The sequence below is a fragment of the Delphinus delphis genome, chromosome 5, assembly GCF_949987515.2.
Source record: "Delphinus delphis chromosome 5, mDelDel1.2, whole genome shotgun sequence".
Taxonomy (NCBI): Eukaryota; Metazoa; Chordata; class Mammalia; order Artiodactyla; family Delphinidae; genus Delphinus; species Delphinus delphis.
The window spans coordinates 48864113-48880499 of NC_082687.1; the positions used below are offsets into that span (position 1 = coordinate 48864113).

The 16387-nt window shown below is 36.1% G+C and overlaps 1 protein-coding gene across 3 annotated transcripts in view; it reads right to left on the minus strand.

The window, feature by feature from the left end:
- Nucleotides 1-15700, minus strand: part of LOC132425911 (afamin) — a 30404-nt gene extending 14704 nt beyond the window's left edge. Inside the window, exons 1-10 of one of the 3 annotated variants that reach the window (XM_060012382.2) lie at nucleotides 15577-15700; nucleotides 13375-13423; nucleotides 12933-13065; nucleotides 10887-11098; nucleotides 9952-10084; nucleotides 9254-9351; nucleotides 8340-8469; nucleotides 5797-6011; nucleotides 2602-2734; nucleotides 385-482 (exon numbers count right to left, since the gene is read on the minus strand). In XM_060012382.2, the coding sequence (XP_059868365.1) occupies nucleotides 385-482; nucleotides 2602-2734; nucleotides 5797-6011; nucleotides 8340-8469; nucleotides 9254-9351; nucleotides 9952-10084; nucleotides 10887-11098; nucleotides 12933-13065; nucleotides 13375-13423; nucleotides 15577-15661 (1286 nt within the window). In that variant the 5' untranslated portion in view covers nucleotides 15662-15700. The remainder of the gene's footprint in view (nucleotides 1-384; nucleotides 483-2601; nucleotides 2735-5796; nucleotides 6012-8339; nucleotides 8470-9253; nucleotides 9352-9951; nucleotides 10085-10886; nucleotides 11099-12932; nucleotides 13066-13374; nucleotides 13424-15576) is intronic. The other 2 variants (XM_060012383.2, XM_060012384.2) reach the window with 2 other exon arrangements.
- Nucleotides 15701-16387: the final 687 nt, after the last annotated feature.

Below are 16387 nucleotides of genomic sequence, written 5' to 3' on the forward strand. Positions count from 1 at the left end.
ACTCAATAAGAATTATTTCCTTAAATAATTCTTCCTTGGGAAATTATAACAACCTGAAGTTTTCTCCATCCCACCCCACACCCCTGAAATGGGGTAAAATCCAGAAATTCTGGGCTGGGAGTGAGAAAGCCTAGTCCAAACAAAAACTAATGCATTAGAGAATCAGTTTGTCCAGAATCCTGTATGTCTTCAATTTCTAGCCTCATTTCTGGTAAAGGCTTAATATGACAGCTCAATGTGCCTTCTTGACTTTTGTGTTTTTATTCTTTCCCAGAGTTTATGAACTTGTCATAACTAAAAGACTGAGCTAAGATTTTGACACTTTGTGGCACTCTTTATGTTATCCTGGTCACCATTGTTAACCTACTTGTGCAAACAACTTACTGGTATTTCAAGTCATCCTTCCCCGAGATCTGAAAATGTTCACATTCTCGCTGTACTATCTTGAGGCTTTTCTCAGTTGTCTCATTGAATTTGTTTTCCTGAAAATACGAACAATCATGTTTATGAACATTTTATCTAAAATTTAATCATAAGCTTCAACTTGTCTAATTGCTCTTTTAATTTATATAGCATTTTCAAACTCTAATTACCATACACTAGTCATTAAATTGAGGGTAGTTTTTATATATGTAGGAATTTGAATTTTTTAAGTTATAGTTATAGTTTTTGCTAAATTTGAAAGCTCAAAATTTTCATTATCATTACCTTGTAGAGGTATCATTACCTTATAGAGCTTTCCAGTCTGCAAAGTGAAATTCAAATCTGATGTTGACAATGATCATATTTTTTTTTTTTTAGAAAGAGGTGACAAGCTGTTTATTTTTTTTATGTATGTATGTATTTATTTCGTTATTTATTTTGGCCGCGTCACGGCATGTGGGATCTTAGTCCCCCGATCAGGGATCGAACCCGTGTTCCCTGCAGTGGAAGCCCGAGTCCTAACCACTGGACCACCAGGGAATTCCCAGACAATGATCATACTGATTCTCACTTTGAAGTGGCCAGAGAAGTTAACTGGCGCTATGAAGTCAAGTGGCTTTTGCCTAGAATCACCCAGTGAGTAAGTATTGCTACATAACATTTTTAATCACGTGTATCTTTTTTATATCTTCTTTTTCATCACTTAGAACTGGAACTTAAAACCTCCAATAATTGTCCTCAAATATTTGACAACCTCTCTCTCACGCGGCATAAAATTGGACATCTACTAAGTGACCACTAAAGAGAAAACTACACACCAGTGGATGAATGCTGTGGGACGAATTGCGTCTCCATATAATAAAGAGAATTTTCTAGCACTATGATTCATTTAAGGATCAGGAACAGACCTCCTTGTTAGGGACAGCGGTAGAGCTGGATAAAACTTAAGTCTTCTTACTTCTTGCTCAAATATGAATGGGTGTAAACTGGCATTTTTGGCAAGTGGAGGTAATTTTTTAAGTAAAGCAAAATCAACACTTATCAAATGAATGAGAAACAAATCAAACATGACAAATAATTAATTTCTATAATACACAAAAAGTGCATATGAACTGATATTAAAAAATGCTAATTTCAACAGGAAAATGGGTAAAAGACGTGAGCAAATTGTCCACAGGAAATTTATAACTACAGTAGCTAAAATCATATGGGAAAAGTTTAACTTCATTAAAAAATTAATTAAAATTTTAAAACATGCTCATTATTTAGCAAAGTTAATTTCTATGTGCAATGTTGGTGAAGGTGGAGGTAAGATGAGCATTTTCAAGCACTGTTATAGGACTATATGCTGCTAATAACTTTCTAGATAGTAACCTGGCCATTTGTATCAAATATTTTTTATTTTAAAGTCTATATAATTTGACTTAATAATTTTCCTTCTGATAATCTGTCTAAAGAAAATAACCATAAATATTAATAATGATGAATGGAATGAGATACTTAGGGTCACTTATAAATAAAATTTTTAAAAAGTTAAATCAATGTCCAAAATGTCAAACGTACAGTATGAGAGCATTTAAATCAATTATTATGATGGAATACCATCATGCAAAATAAATACATTTTTTTAAAGTCTGTTTAATAACATAAAATGTTTTTTATGCCAATAAATAAAAACAGATCCAAAAATTTCTTAAGAAAGTATTATTCCAATCTTATTTTTAAACACACATATAAATGTATTCATATATGCATAGAAAAGATGAAAAATGTTAATTATAGCTACTTCTTGGTGACAGAATCAGAAAATTTTTATTTTTTTCTTTGTAAATTTTGATACTTTCCTAATCATCTTTAATAATCATTTATTATTTTTACTATAACAAAAAATTGAATTGGCCCAAGAAACTACAGAGTACATAAATAAAAATATAAATGTTTAATGGGAAGAATTTTTTTGCATCAACACACAGGATTTGACGTTCAAAACATTATGAGTAACCCAAATCGATGATGTTGGTCTTCCCTATGATCAACTTACACTGAATTTAAGGTAGACTCAGATTTGTCAATCACATTTTCCACCCTCTGAACCAGAGTGAAACTTTGATAGTTTTTAAATGTGTGTTGTTTTATTTTGTTTATTTAATTCTCTGAGCCTACTAGGATGGAACTTACCGCATGTCTGTAACAGTCTGGAGGGTTTTCCTTGTTGCAGCACTCTCTCAGGAGATCCTCATACACTCCAGCAATTCTTAACAACTCTGGTGTGGACAGTTCTGGATGTCTCCTTGAGTATTGATAAAGAAACCTGCGATGTGTAAAATATTTTGTATATTAGAACTTCGAGAAAGAGCAAAACACCAAATCCTGCTATCTTTTACTCTAGAGAGATCTTCTAACACTGAGTCTGTCTTCATATGCTAAGTTCCTCCTCTGGTTTGGTCAGGGAATGATTTAAGAGGACATTTTGACAACAGGAGATCATTTTACAAAGGTTCTCTTCCATATTATGTTTTAAACTAACAATCCTTTTACTTGGAGGGATAGAATGATTAAAGGTATTTAGCATTCATTGTTAGAATGATTTAACCCATAAAGCATCAGAAATAGTAGATCATGCCACCAATACTTTAGAAAATACATATCGAGTATAATTCTGTTGGAAAATGCATTCAGACCTCCATCTTGAGATGGTGGGAATATGGATTTCTCCCCACTCCCGGTGCCAACTTAGGGAGAGATTGTGGAGCAGCCTTTGCTCATTCCTTCATCCTGTCACTTGTCAAATATGGGAATAATCACTCCTGCCACCCTAAGTCATTGGTGAAGGTTTCCATGGCCTCGGTGAAGTATATGTGGGTGTGATTTGGGGAGAAAGTGAGAAAGGGAGAGAGAAGAGGCTAACACTTATTAAGCCCTTAGTAGGTGCGAGGCACTGGATCAAGCTTTGTGCATAGGAGACCAAGATAGGCTTCCTACCCTTTATAAAACACTTTCTCATTTAACTTCACTTAACCCTCAAGATAAGTACTATATTATAGCTGAGGAAACTAAGTTTCAGACCAGTTAAGCACCTGGCTGTTAATGGAAGTATAAAATTTGAACCTAGGTCCCATAGGATGCCTACTTTATTCTTGTTTAAACCAAGTTGACTCTCTGCTCAAAAGAGAGGTGTTTTCTTTAACTACCTCTACTGTGCTGTTTAGAAACTTCTTCATAAAAGTATCTTCTTTATTCATTCAAATTAAGTAAAAATGGTCTATGTTTTGAAAGAGCAATACCTCACAAGAGTTCTCCAAGTCCAAGGGACGTTTTATAATCTCTTTTTGGTTTGCAACCTTTTTCTCTTGATTAATCTTGGTTTTTCTGACATCATCTCTCTTGCTTCCCCACCTGCCTTCTCAATCCCATTTGTGGGATGCATTCCCATATCCTAAAGCAGTGGTGTTTAACCTTCAGAGAATCAAGTGTTCCCCTTAATATCTCATGTAAGCTGTGGACCTTTCTCCAGGAATAAAATTACACCTAAAACCACACCACCAAAATATTGCAAAAAAAAACCCTGGGAGCCAACCCTAGCCTGGCAGATCCACTGAGGTCTTGCATCAAATGTTTGCAACCAGAAAAACTGCACCTGAAACATTTCTGGCTCAGCATGTTCATTGCTGCTCTATCATTTCTCCCCAGGCTTCAAACACTATTTTAATTGTCATAGTGATGGTGATGGAGATGATGCAGATGAGGATGAGGATGAAAATTGCTTCCATTTAGCAAGCGTATGTCAGGTACAAGTGAAACACCTTGCATCTATCATTTAGATTAATTTGACTCATGAGAAGCAATAGAGCACAGTGGTTATAAGAGCAGGAGTCTGAAGCCACACTGGTTACATTTGAATCCTGGCTCCACCACATATTAGTTGTGTGACTTTGTAGCAAGTTACTTAACCTCTGTGCCTCAGTTTCCTTGCCTGTAAAATGAGGATAATAAAAGTGTTCTAACCTCAGAAGGTCGTTCTGAAAATTAAATTGGTTAATAGATGAGAAGCACTGAAAATTTGGTAAGTATTCAATAACCTGTATCTTCAATCCAGACCTCCTTCCAGAATTCCAGGTTCATATATTAAATTATCTCGTGACATTCCCAGTTAATTACCTCACAAGCACCTCAAAGTCAAGGTGGTCAGATTCAAACATATTCTCTTTCCCACAAAACATTCCCCCATACTTCCCATCTCATTGAGTCTGAAAACTACTTACCAACCACCTAAGCCCCAAACTGGGATTCATTCCAGATGAAGTTTCTAAAAAACAAAAGTGATTTTGTCCTTCCTTATTCTTCAGTGAAAACCCTTCAGTGGCATCTCGTTACTTAGCATGCCTGTATGATCTGACCCGTCTACCTCTCACTACCCTCCTCTCTCACTGCAGAAACCCTATTCACAACCACATATACACCAAGCAGTTTTACACTTCTATCCATGCTCTACTCCTTCTGTCCAGATTACTAAAATTTCTTCCAGTACCTCCTTCCCATCAAGCCTTTCCAGGGTCCCCAGGGACTTCCTCCCCTGTCCCCACATTACCTATCATCTAGTGCTATCAGAAATTAAAGAGCATTTCTTGCACTCATTTATTTATGAGGCTATGTCTTCTCACATCACACTTCTTATTGATGAAAGCTTACTGGGGATAAGAACCCTGTCTAACCTAGTAAAGTCCCTGGATTATATTTTATAACCAAAATATTTGGAATGAACAAATATTCTTATATGAATTTTATATATGATTACCTACAATACAGAGAGGTTAACTTTTGTCCCACTGACTCAACCAGGACTCAAATCTAGTCCTTTTGGCTCCAAGTCAACTAGTCTTCCCCTGAACAGCTGGGCAGCTGTGTAGGGGGTGGGATGGCAAGGGAGGGCAGAGCATGGCAGGTAAGCCTGCAACTTCTCAGGCCCGACCTCTTAGGGTCTAATCCCTACTCTGCCATATTTTAGCTGTGAAAGTTGAACAAGTTACTTAACTTCTCTGTACCTCAGTTTGCTCATCTGAAAATTGGGAGAAATCACGCTTATTTTACATGACTGTATGAGAATTAAAATAAATAATCCATATAAAGTACTTAGCCCATTGTCTGGCACATATCAAGTACTCAATAAATGTTAGCCATCACATCATAACACAGTTGCATTTTCTTAAAATCATGTAAAAAGACTATAATCGATAGCCGTGACTCTTAAAATTAGGTGAGACCCAATACTTATGTGATTTAAATGATCCCTATTCCTTCCACCCAAGTTAGCCAAAATAGGTCAAATCCAAAGTTTCTGTTTTCCTGATAAACGTCAATATAGAGTTATGTTACTCAGCCATGAAGTTCTCTTGGTCAGCATCTCGTTCCTCACACACATTTTCGCTTTCAGTAAACTTTGCTTCTCTTAGGGGTAAGTTGTTTGGTCTATCATCTTTATTTGAGTAAATTATGCACTCGCCGCGCTCTGGTATTTTCTTTTCACAGCACTCTTTGATTTTGCTGGAGATGGAATCTTGCTTTGAACAAATATGGCTCATAACCTTGCTCTGTATCAAATAAGAATGGGAAATGACTTTATTTTCACAATATCGTCAGGGCTGGATTTTCCTTCCAAAATCAACGCAAAATCAACCATGTGCATAACATCTGGACTTGTTTCATCAGCTAATTTGATAGATAATTAAATTTTGTATTGATTTAATACAATGAACTTTCATATTAAGGCAAGCTTTATTTCTCAGGATTTTAGATGATATAATTATGAAAAATAGACTCATAAGTTTACATTCATTGTTAAGTATTAATCTTTTAAATACTTTACCCCTACTCCACTGGTGTATCAGCATTTTAAATTCTAAATGCTGTTTCTTTCCCATGAGAGTTTATCTGTACTTTAATGAGGGCCACCAAAGACATGTTACTGTAATATCTATGATCCTAGATTTCTTCTCTTATGGCCTGAAACCACATTGCCAGGTATATAGTAGAAACTCAAGAAATATTTGATAAGTGAATGAAAGAATGGCAAACTAATGAACCACTACAGCAACTACCAGATGAAGGCTTCTCAAACATAAGGAGATATTCTGCTCATTGTTGTCATTTTCCTGTAGACATTATTAATCTGAAGCTGTTCAAATTATCAAATAATGTACAAAATAGTAAACCCTACTATCTCCCCTCTCCCCACTCTCCCTACCCAATTCTGACCTCCATATAAAGTTACGGGAATAAGGGAGAGGGTGAAGCTCTCTTGGTTACACATTAGTTGGATAATTTTTTAAAAGCTAGTCTAGCCTCTAGTCCTCTCTCCAGACGCTCCAGAATTAGGCTGTACATTCCTCCTACTCTCTGTCCTAGCGTCTCACGAACTACATTGAGTTCTGTCAAAGCACGAGGCTATTCCAGACTCTCTGACTTTGCTCAAGCTGTTCCCCGGCCTGGAATCTTCTTCTGGGGAACACTGAGGATAAGGAATGAGAGGAAGCTCTAGGCTGAGGTGAGAAATGGAAAGGAGGCTGGCACCATGTTTCCAGCAAACCGCCTAGAACCAGGGAGCCCGTCTTTGCAAACATATATACATTTCCCCTAAGGCCATCATCGTTCTAGGCAACACATCTCTTATTGTCTGAGAATTAATTTCTATTTTGAATAAATTACGATTCTATTCCTCTTATTTCTACATAAAACCATCAAAGAAAAGGATATTAAGAATATAATATGATCCCTTAGTCTCAGCTCCAAACTTCAGGGAAAAATCTTCAATTATATCCTTTCAGTACATTAAATTTAATATTATAAAACCAACATTCTCATAAACAAACAAACAAAAGTAAATAGCGAGTGAGATTGCTTTTCATTGAAATACAGTTAAGGACAAAATAATTCTTGGTGATATCTACTGTCCACTACTTGAAATAAAATGTACATATCTTCATATTCTAAAATTCAAGTTGTCTAATGAACATGATGTTTCCTTGTGAATTTAAAACAGTAAGACTAATTAAAAGTCACTAAGAAAAAGCCTAATTTCAACTAAGAAGTCGGGATATTTTTAATGAAATTGTGTTACCCTCATATGCATAAACAACTTCAACTAGGTCAACAATATATTTACCAGTGTATGTCATTAGAGAATCACATTAAAGACTAGAGTAAGAGTTATTTTAAATTAACATATTTACTTATCTGGAAAGACTGTTCCTAAATAGCCTGAAGAAACTCAGACAAAACAGCTCTTAAAAACATAAAGATGAATCATTTTCTGAGCTTTACTGTTAATTTCTAATATAGCTAAAGAGTATTTACAATATTAAAGAAAACTTTAGTCTGGCCTAAATTAATGTCCACAAATTCTAAATTCCTGGAGTTTATGTCATGTGCATTTAGCCATTTAAAATAGAATCTGCTGAGTAGCCTAAAAACAATCCCATGTATGAAAAGCTCCAAAGTTTTATTTGGTCTTATTTGTTAACATTTTTTATTTTATTTATTTTATGTTATTATTTAACAATTTATTTTTTGTTGAAGTATAGGTGATTTACAATGTTGTATTAGTTTCAGGTGTACAGCAAAGTGATTCAGTTATATATATAACTGAATATATATGTATATAAAAGAATATATATATATTCTTTTTTCAGATTCTTTTCCATCATAGGCTATTACAAGATATTGAATATAGTTCCCTGTGCTATACAGGAGGTCCTTGTTGTTTATCTAGTTTATATATAGTAGTGTTATCTGTTAATCCCAACCAACTTATCAACATTCTGATTTTATTGTGGTGAGTAGCCACATATTAGGGCAACTTCGAAATAAAAAATAGCCACCCCAAAAATCACTATTTTTACTTGGTTTTATAGAATACTTACCCTGCCATGGATGCATTGCACAACATCCCCTTCACAGCATCCATCATATTTGGAAGAAACATCTTCTAGGAGGGAGATAAGTTCCTTAAATTCAATCTTGGGGAATTTTTGACTAAGTACAGCAACGTTTCTGGAAATAGAATTGATAAACCACTAAAACAACTTGAACAACAAGTAAGGCAAGAGGGAGCTCTTTGCTAATACAGTACAAATAGCTGCAGTAAGCATGTGGTACCCTTGTTTTTTTCACTGATGGCTTTACCAATGTTTATACATTGCATGGCCCACATGATCATTTTGAAAATCCTAGGTTGATATTTTGAGTCCTAGATCAGGACTGGGGAAAAAAGGGCCTGAGAGATGTGCCCTCTTCCATAATTGTTATAGCAAAACACTTCTTTTAAGGACCACCATTTCTTGTTGTAAGCCCATGGCTGGCATAGGTTATTCATCACAGAATCCTTTCCTGCTGATGTATTTGAAATCTCAGAATTTTTCACAAAACATTGCACTAGCATCATTGCTAGTTGGCTAGGGTAAGCATGTTAAATAAAATTTATCCCTAGAGTGTAGTCTCCTAGTCATTAAAGTCAAAGATGGATGGATAAGTCATGTCTAAATCACTTGAAGGTTTTAAAACTCAGGTTCAGAACTCCTGGACCAGCTCAGATTCCCAACTAACCAAAAACTAACTCAGAAGTAGTCCTTTTTCTCTCTGGGGTCTCCCCACCTTGCAGGTCTTCTCTCATCCGGACCTACTGTCCTGGTCTGAGTAATCCACCCAGACTGAGCCCCACCTCAAAACCCTTGAGGAACTAGGAAGAGTATAAATAAAAAGTCATCAATGATTTAACAAAAATGGGACTTAGACAAGAAAATACAAGTAGAAACAAAATACTCATTATAAAACTCACATAGATTTTAAGATTTGCGGTCCAAACTTCATAAGTGCCCCACAGACATTTTTTTGATAAGAAGATAATGCTTTTAAATATTGTATGAAAGTTTCTGCCTGAAGGATAAAGAGAAACTCTGTTGAAGCAAGAGCAAAATCCCACTATTCTCTTATTTCTTAACCACATGTCAACCAAACAATTCCAAACTTTGCCAGAAACAGAAAATTATGGGGTTTTTATCTCAGGAAATGTACATATCAAAATATAAATTTGTGGCTTATTATAAAGGTGGGACCAGTCTTCCCAATGACTGAATTATACTTGATGGGAAGATGAGTGGTGAAGAGTGCTGTGAGCTTGTCCATCTCTACCAGGATGATTCAGTTTTATGGGTAGTCAAAAGAGGACTTGTCCAAGATAGAAGATAAAATGTCATTTTTACCCTGGTTATTTACTCACTAGCATTTCCTTCCAATTCACAAGGAAGACAAAGCCAGAAGAGAAACCCTAGAAATGGGCAATTGTCTTTCAAGGGTCTCAAGTAATAAGAAATTTAGATCAGTAGCAGGTGGCCAATGGGTTGAAAAACCAGTGAAAGTGGCAAGAGAATAGTTTTTAAATGGTAAACAACTCTTTTGCTATAATTTAATTTTAAGTAAAGATCTACAGTTTGGGATGAATCCTTGTCCTTTTAAGAAAACAAATGTAGTACCCACCTTTGTTCGAAAGCAGTTAGCTTTTTCTTGTTCTTCACAGCATGTTTTAGTCATCTCCTCAAAACGAGCAGCAGCAGTAAGAAGTGTAGGGGCAAAAACAAAGGGGTTCCTTCTGGAAACTTCGTAGATATAACTATAAAAGAAAAAAAGGAAGGAAGGAGGGAAAGAAAAAAACAGGAAGGTAATGAAGAAATGGTAGACAAGGGAAGGAAAAGAGAAGATTTAAAAAGACAAGAAGAACAAGTTGTGAAAGTAAAGGTGAGAGGAAGAAGGATTTCCCATTATTGAAGGCTTCAATGGAAGGCAGCGTTATCGAGTCTCCAATAAAAGTTGTATCACTGAAGTTGCCAGCTCCCAAAGAAGAATGATGATTGCCATTCTAATCATGAACACGGGGCTCTGGCTATTCTTTTTCTTCCCCTATCATGCCAGATGGTCAGCATCTCTCCTTTTCAGGTTCAAAGAACAGCTACCTATACACACTCCATCCAAGATTCAGAGATCATAATCACTTATGTTCAAACAAGCTTTGTGGTTTAAGCTTTCCAGAAAATGTCTCTGCTTCTACAACTACTACCCTACTGAAAACAGATTTTTGCTAAACATCCATTGATGTAATGTTTACCCTTAGTAAAAGCTATAACTCTCCATTGAAAGACTATATTATTTCCTCCAGTAGAACTTTGGTGCCATGCACACCCTTCAGTTCTGGGGCTCATCCCATTAGAAAATACACATCACAATGAAAGGATCTTGAAATCAGGTTTCATATCTTATTCATCTCCTCAGCAATGACCACAGAATCTGACACACAAATGCATGTTGAATGATCTAAATGGTCAAGAAACCCAGCTATGTTCTTTTGGAAGAGATATTGGATTTAGCCTAAGAATACTGTTTCAATTCAATCATTTTTCTACTAAAATTAAACTTACTTGTTTAGAAAAGATTCTCTGTTATTTTTATAAGTCTGGCATTTCTCTTCAGGATCCAGAGTAGGGAGAGGAGGCAAAAATCCTACATCAGCTTTCTTATTATGGAGGAAACAATGTTTTCTTTCAAAGTCAGCCTTATGGCAGCAGTGTGAAAAATTATGCTTTTGTGGCAGTCCCTCCATAGTACATATATTTTCCAGTAAAACATCATTCTGGACAACAGAAAAATAAAAGACGTTTTTTTTCATTATGACATTTTTCAACCTTCTGAGATGATACAATGGAGACAATTAGTGGTGAGTGTCACCCTTTGCAAAAGAGATTCCCAAATTTTCCCAATATTACCAGCAGAGCATCTTTACCCACACCCTTGACAACCATCCCATACTTTGGGAAGTTTTCTCTATCCTATCCTGAGGCCCTTCAACCTCTTCCTATTTCTCTACTGCCTACATTTCTCTTACATAATGGCTTTTTTCCTTCTCTTCCAAGGTCACATGGCCAGAGTGTAATGTGTTGGTGAAGTATTTAGTGGTAATGTTTAGCAATAGTCTTCTAGAGATGCAGATGGTGACTCTATTGGGAGGAGGTCAAGAAAAGGGGGTGTGACAGTAGAGTACATATTGAGAGAGGCAGGTAAGGAAAGTACCTCTACTTTGCCAGGCTATTTCCTGTCTTCCTGCCTGTATACTTACGGTGTGGACTGCAAGCTCATAACCAAGTCCTCCTGTGCATCATTACACAGAATTGCATCTCCTAGGAAAGTACCTTACCCTAAATACTTAAAGTCAGGCAAAATAAAAATGAGGGGCCCAGGGACTTCCCTGGTGGCACAGTGGTTAAGAATCTGCCTGCCAATGCAGGGGACACAGGTTCCATCCCTGGTCTGGGAAGATCCCACATGCCACGGAGCAACTAAGTCCGTGTGCCACAACTACTGAAGACCACGCGCCTAGAGCCCATGCTCTGCAACAAGAGAAGCCACAGCAATGAGAAGCCCGCGCGCCACAATGAAGAGTAACCCCCGCTCGCTGCAACTAGAGAAAGGCCACGTGCAGCAACGAAGACCCAACACAGCCAAAATAATTAATTAATTAATTAATTATTTTAAAAATGAGGGGCCCAGATTTCTCCTTCCTGACACCGAGAGATGATGCTTTTAGGAATCTAAGATCTGTATTACTCACCTCCCTCACCATGATTTCTGCTATGAGCAGTTCCTATATTAATTGTTTCTCTGGGTTATAGATAAAATTAAAATACATATTTTGAACAGAGACTCTCATTCTGCCCCAAAACCACATTTGAGTGGCGATTTAGTAGAGATGGCAGAAAATAGCACTCCGCAGGCCCCTGTACGTTTCAGCTTTTTTAGTGTCCTTCTGGAGACATAAGCTTTTGGCCACTATGTTGGTACATGGAACTAACTCTTCCTTATTCCCAAGTTGGCTTCAAGGTCCAAATTCATTCAGATGGAGGAAGAATTCATTATTGGAATCTTGTAATGAGACTAGCCAGATACTCATTGTTGTGGGTTGAAAAATGTCCCCCCAAAAGTTATGTTCAATTCCTAATCCCCATACCTGTGTATGGGACCTTATTTGGAAATAGGGTCTCAGCAGATGGAACCAAGTTATTGAGAGGGTCTTATCCAATGTGACTGCTGTCCTTATAAGGCGAGGAGAAGAGACTCAGAGAGAAGATGGCCATGTGATGACAGGGGCAGAGATTGGAGTGAGGTAATTATAAGTCAAATAATGCCGAGGATTGCTGGTTATCACAAGAAGTTAAGAGAAAAGCATTCAACAGATTCTTCCCTAGAGCCTCTGCAGGGAGCGCACCCTACAACACCTTGATTTTAGGCATCTGGCCTCCAGAATTGTAAGAGAATAAATTTCTGTTGTTTTTTTTTAAAAAAGTTTTTTTTAATCAAAAAATAAAAGTGAGGGCTATAGAGCATCTCTCTTTTTATATTTCCAAGGCAAAAATTCTCTCAGTGTTGACAAATAAGCTTGTTTGTTTAGGAAATGCAAACAATTTACTTACAGCTAATTTTGAACACTCTGGGAGTGTCATGTCAGCCAAGCATTTATCTCTGTATTCTGTCATGGCTTTTACCAACATTTCTACTTCTTCAAAGGATGCCTCCTGAATATATTGAGCAAATGCAATGATGGTGCTGCAACAGTCCACACAGAGTACACAATGATGACCTGCAGAATTTCGATTTATGTCCAACCAAAAACTCATAGGAACACCCACTTGCAGACTAACCTCAGGAAATTATCAAAGTGTGAAGGCTATAACTTTTACAACTTCTTGACAATTCAATTGCCTCATCTAAATTTTATGATTAACACTGTATTTATTTTTTGATATGGTTTATATTTATTTACATTACTTTTGAGAAGCGTTAATATTTCTGGGAGATACCAGATAAGCTTATAGTAAACACCATCGTCATCAAAATGAGTTTAGAGAAACTCACATATATCCAATATTATCCTCTATAAATTTCTGGGTGATACTGACATCATCTGAAAAGCAAAGATATTCAGGTTATTATATATCCTGGTATTTTAACATTTTCCCAATAAATAACTATATGTGATAAATTTATAAAGTATAAAATAGATAACTGATGGTAGAAAATAATTTTGGCATATTTAACATGAAGAAGAGACATCATATGAACCAAATATTAGATCTTAATCACGGTTGATTACGTGCTCAAAAAATATTCATTAAGTTGAATTGACTTGAATTAATCTCACACTGACCAAACTTTAGATTTACTATTGATGGCTCCCCAGCCACAAATGTCAGATACAAGCATCATTTCCCCACTAAGTGTCATGTATGACTAGAAAAGTAGTATGTGGGTTCATTGTTAAGTGATATAATGCTACAACTGTGCCCAACAAGAGATACCAGAGCTTGCTGGTAGTAGTAGTAGATTGTAGTGCTAGCCAGACACAGATATTTAAGTGATCTCTGAACTAGTCTAAAATCATTGATTCCCTCCCAGTGAGCATATACTTATCAGAGCACATTTATATTTGTTCACATAGACTATTTTCATGGAGTCCTTACTTTTGCAAAGTATTGTGCTGGATACTATGAGACAATCAATGATGACTAAAACATCTCCCCCTGGACCTTGGGTTCCTAAATACTTTCATAGTGCAGGTGACTCATGAACATGACTATAATACAATGTACAATCTATATGACATCCTAAAGTAATGTGGGTAAGTATATGACAGGAATGCTTTATGATCTCTGGGTGAGGAACCAGAAAAGGAATATAGGAGGAGGTGCATATGAGTTGAGTCTGAAAAAAAATGTACAAGATTTCAGCTAGCTGAGAAATAAGGAAACTCATATTTCTTTGTGGAGAGAATGATGTGAGTAAAAGAACAAAGGTAAGAAATCCTGGGATGTCTTTGGGGAAAGTCAATTAATCCACTCTGATGAAAAAGTGGGTCATAAAGAAGAATAATGGAACCTAAGATAGAAAGAAACTGGGTCCAGATTATGTATATCTTTCATATAAAGCTGAGGAGTTTGGGCTCCAAATGGAAGCCATGAAGAGCCACTGAAAATGTTTATATAGAATAGTAATATCATCATTTCTATATGCTAAAAAATACCAGGCAGGTAGTGGTATGTCTGATATGTTGGGATCTCCCACAGTGCCTGACAAATAGAAAGTGACAAGGACTATTTGTCAACTAGATGGATGGAAGAATGAATGAATGGGGTGGAAAAAAGGCAAGAAGCCCATTAGGAGACTTTTGCAATTATCCTACTGAGAAATCAGCAGGACATGAATTTTGGTAGGAGTAATGGAAGTGCAAAGGAAAACATGAATGCAAAAGATATTGGAGACAAAAGTCAACAGGATTTTTTAATAAGTTGTTACAGTGGCAAAGGATAAGGAAAACTCAAGTATGACTACCCTTCTTCAAGCCTGGTGACTGGGCTCACTAGCAGACACTGTAGGGGGTACCAAATTAAGACACAATCCACGTCTTCAGGGCCATGGCAACACTTACAGCACCTTGGTGCGAGGTATAAAAATATGATCCTTTCAGGCCAGAGAGATTACAAAAAGACACCTCTGAACAGATGAAGTTCAAAATGCTCCCCCTTTGAGCAGAAGAAATATAAAAGTCACCTTTTCCTCCAGGCTGACACTGCATCAGCCAGGCTTGGGGAATGTACCGGCTTGGGGAGATTTACAAACTGTACAGTTGGAAGAAGCAAGGTCCTGCATACTCTTATGGTATTTACCACCTAGTTGGGAGATACATTGAACAACCAAAGTTTCCAGAAAAATCTTAACTCATATCTAATGTTCCACTATTACCATACACTATACACATCTGCAAGAAATACTAATATTTTCAAACCCAAATTATGCCTCCCAGCAACATTTCCTATACTACCATAAGGCCGGTGACCATTTGCTGGGTGTGATAACTGTCTCTGTCTATAGATAGGGTAATATGATCACCAAAATACAATATCTGGGAAGGTTAGTTCACAATATCTGATAAGTATATGTAAACGAGGGAGAAGAAGAAAAAAGCAAGCAAAAAATTAAATTGAAAGAAAACAAAGTTAAAAAAATAGAAATTATCCCAACTTAGTCATTCCTTAGGTGATATACAAGTAAATTTCTTACCTACATCTTGAGGCTTTGTGGGCAGGGTTAAGGATTCAGTCAAAAAGAAAAAGAAAAGAAAACCTGTAAGTTTTAACTGTTTCATTTTTTAAGAAATCACATTCACAAAAGAAAGTAACGTGACTGAGGAAAATCAAGTTTTTATATTATTCTTTGACACTATTAGTAAAAAAGTAACTTGTTTAACCAATTTCTCATATACCTCATATTTGATTTTTATTTGATCACTCTGCAGAATTTTTTGCTAATTATTAACTAGGAAAAAATTTTCTCAGTGTTTCACTGGAAAAATCTATTGAGTTAGAAAAAAAGTCCACAGGTTAAGTATGCACAATGCCTAGCCAAATAGACAACCAAAAGAGAAAAAAATCTTGAAATATTGCAAATGCTAAAAGAGAAAGGGCAAGAATAAATAATTCACCAAAGAGAAACATAACTAGAAAGCCACTAAATTTTGCTGGTAATCAAAGGAAGTTAAATTTAAAATATATAATTTTTATATACTTGATAGAATTAGAAAAAAGAAAAAATTAAGATCTAATTCTGGTAAACATCTAGCAAAACAAGTACCCACAAAACCAAAGCTTCTGAGAAACAAGTTTATAATAAGAATCAATACACTAAAATGTTCATGTTATTTCAACCAATCACTCAAATTCTGGGAATCTATATTAAGAACATGATTCTAAATATGGAAATATTTTTTAGTACAGGATATAAAAGAAGAAATCTATTTCTTAATTATGTCTACTAAAAGGACCTGAAAGCAGTAGCAACCAAGTAGCTATTTGGTGTCCTTGGAGCACATTTT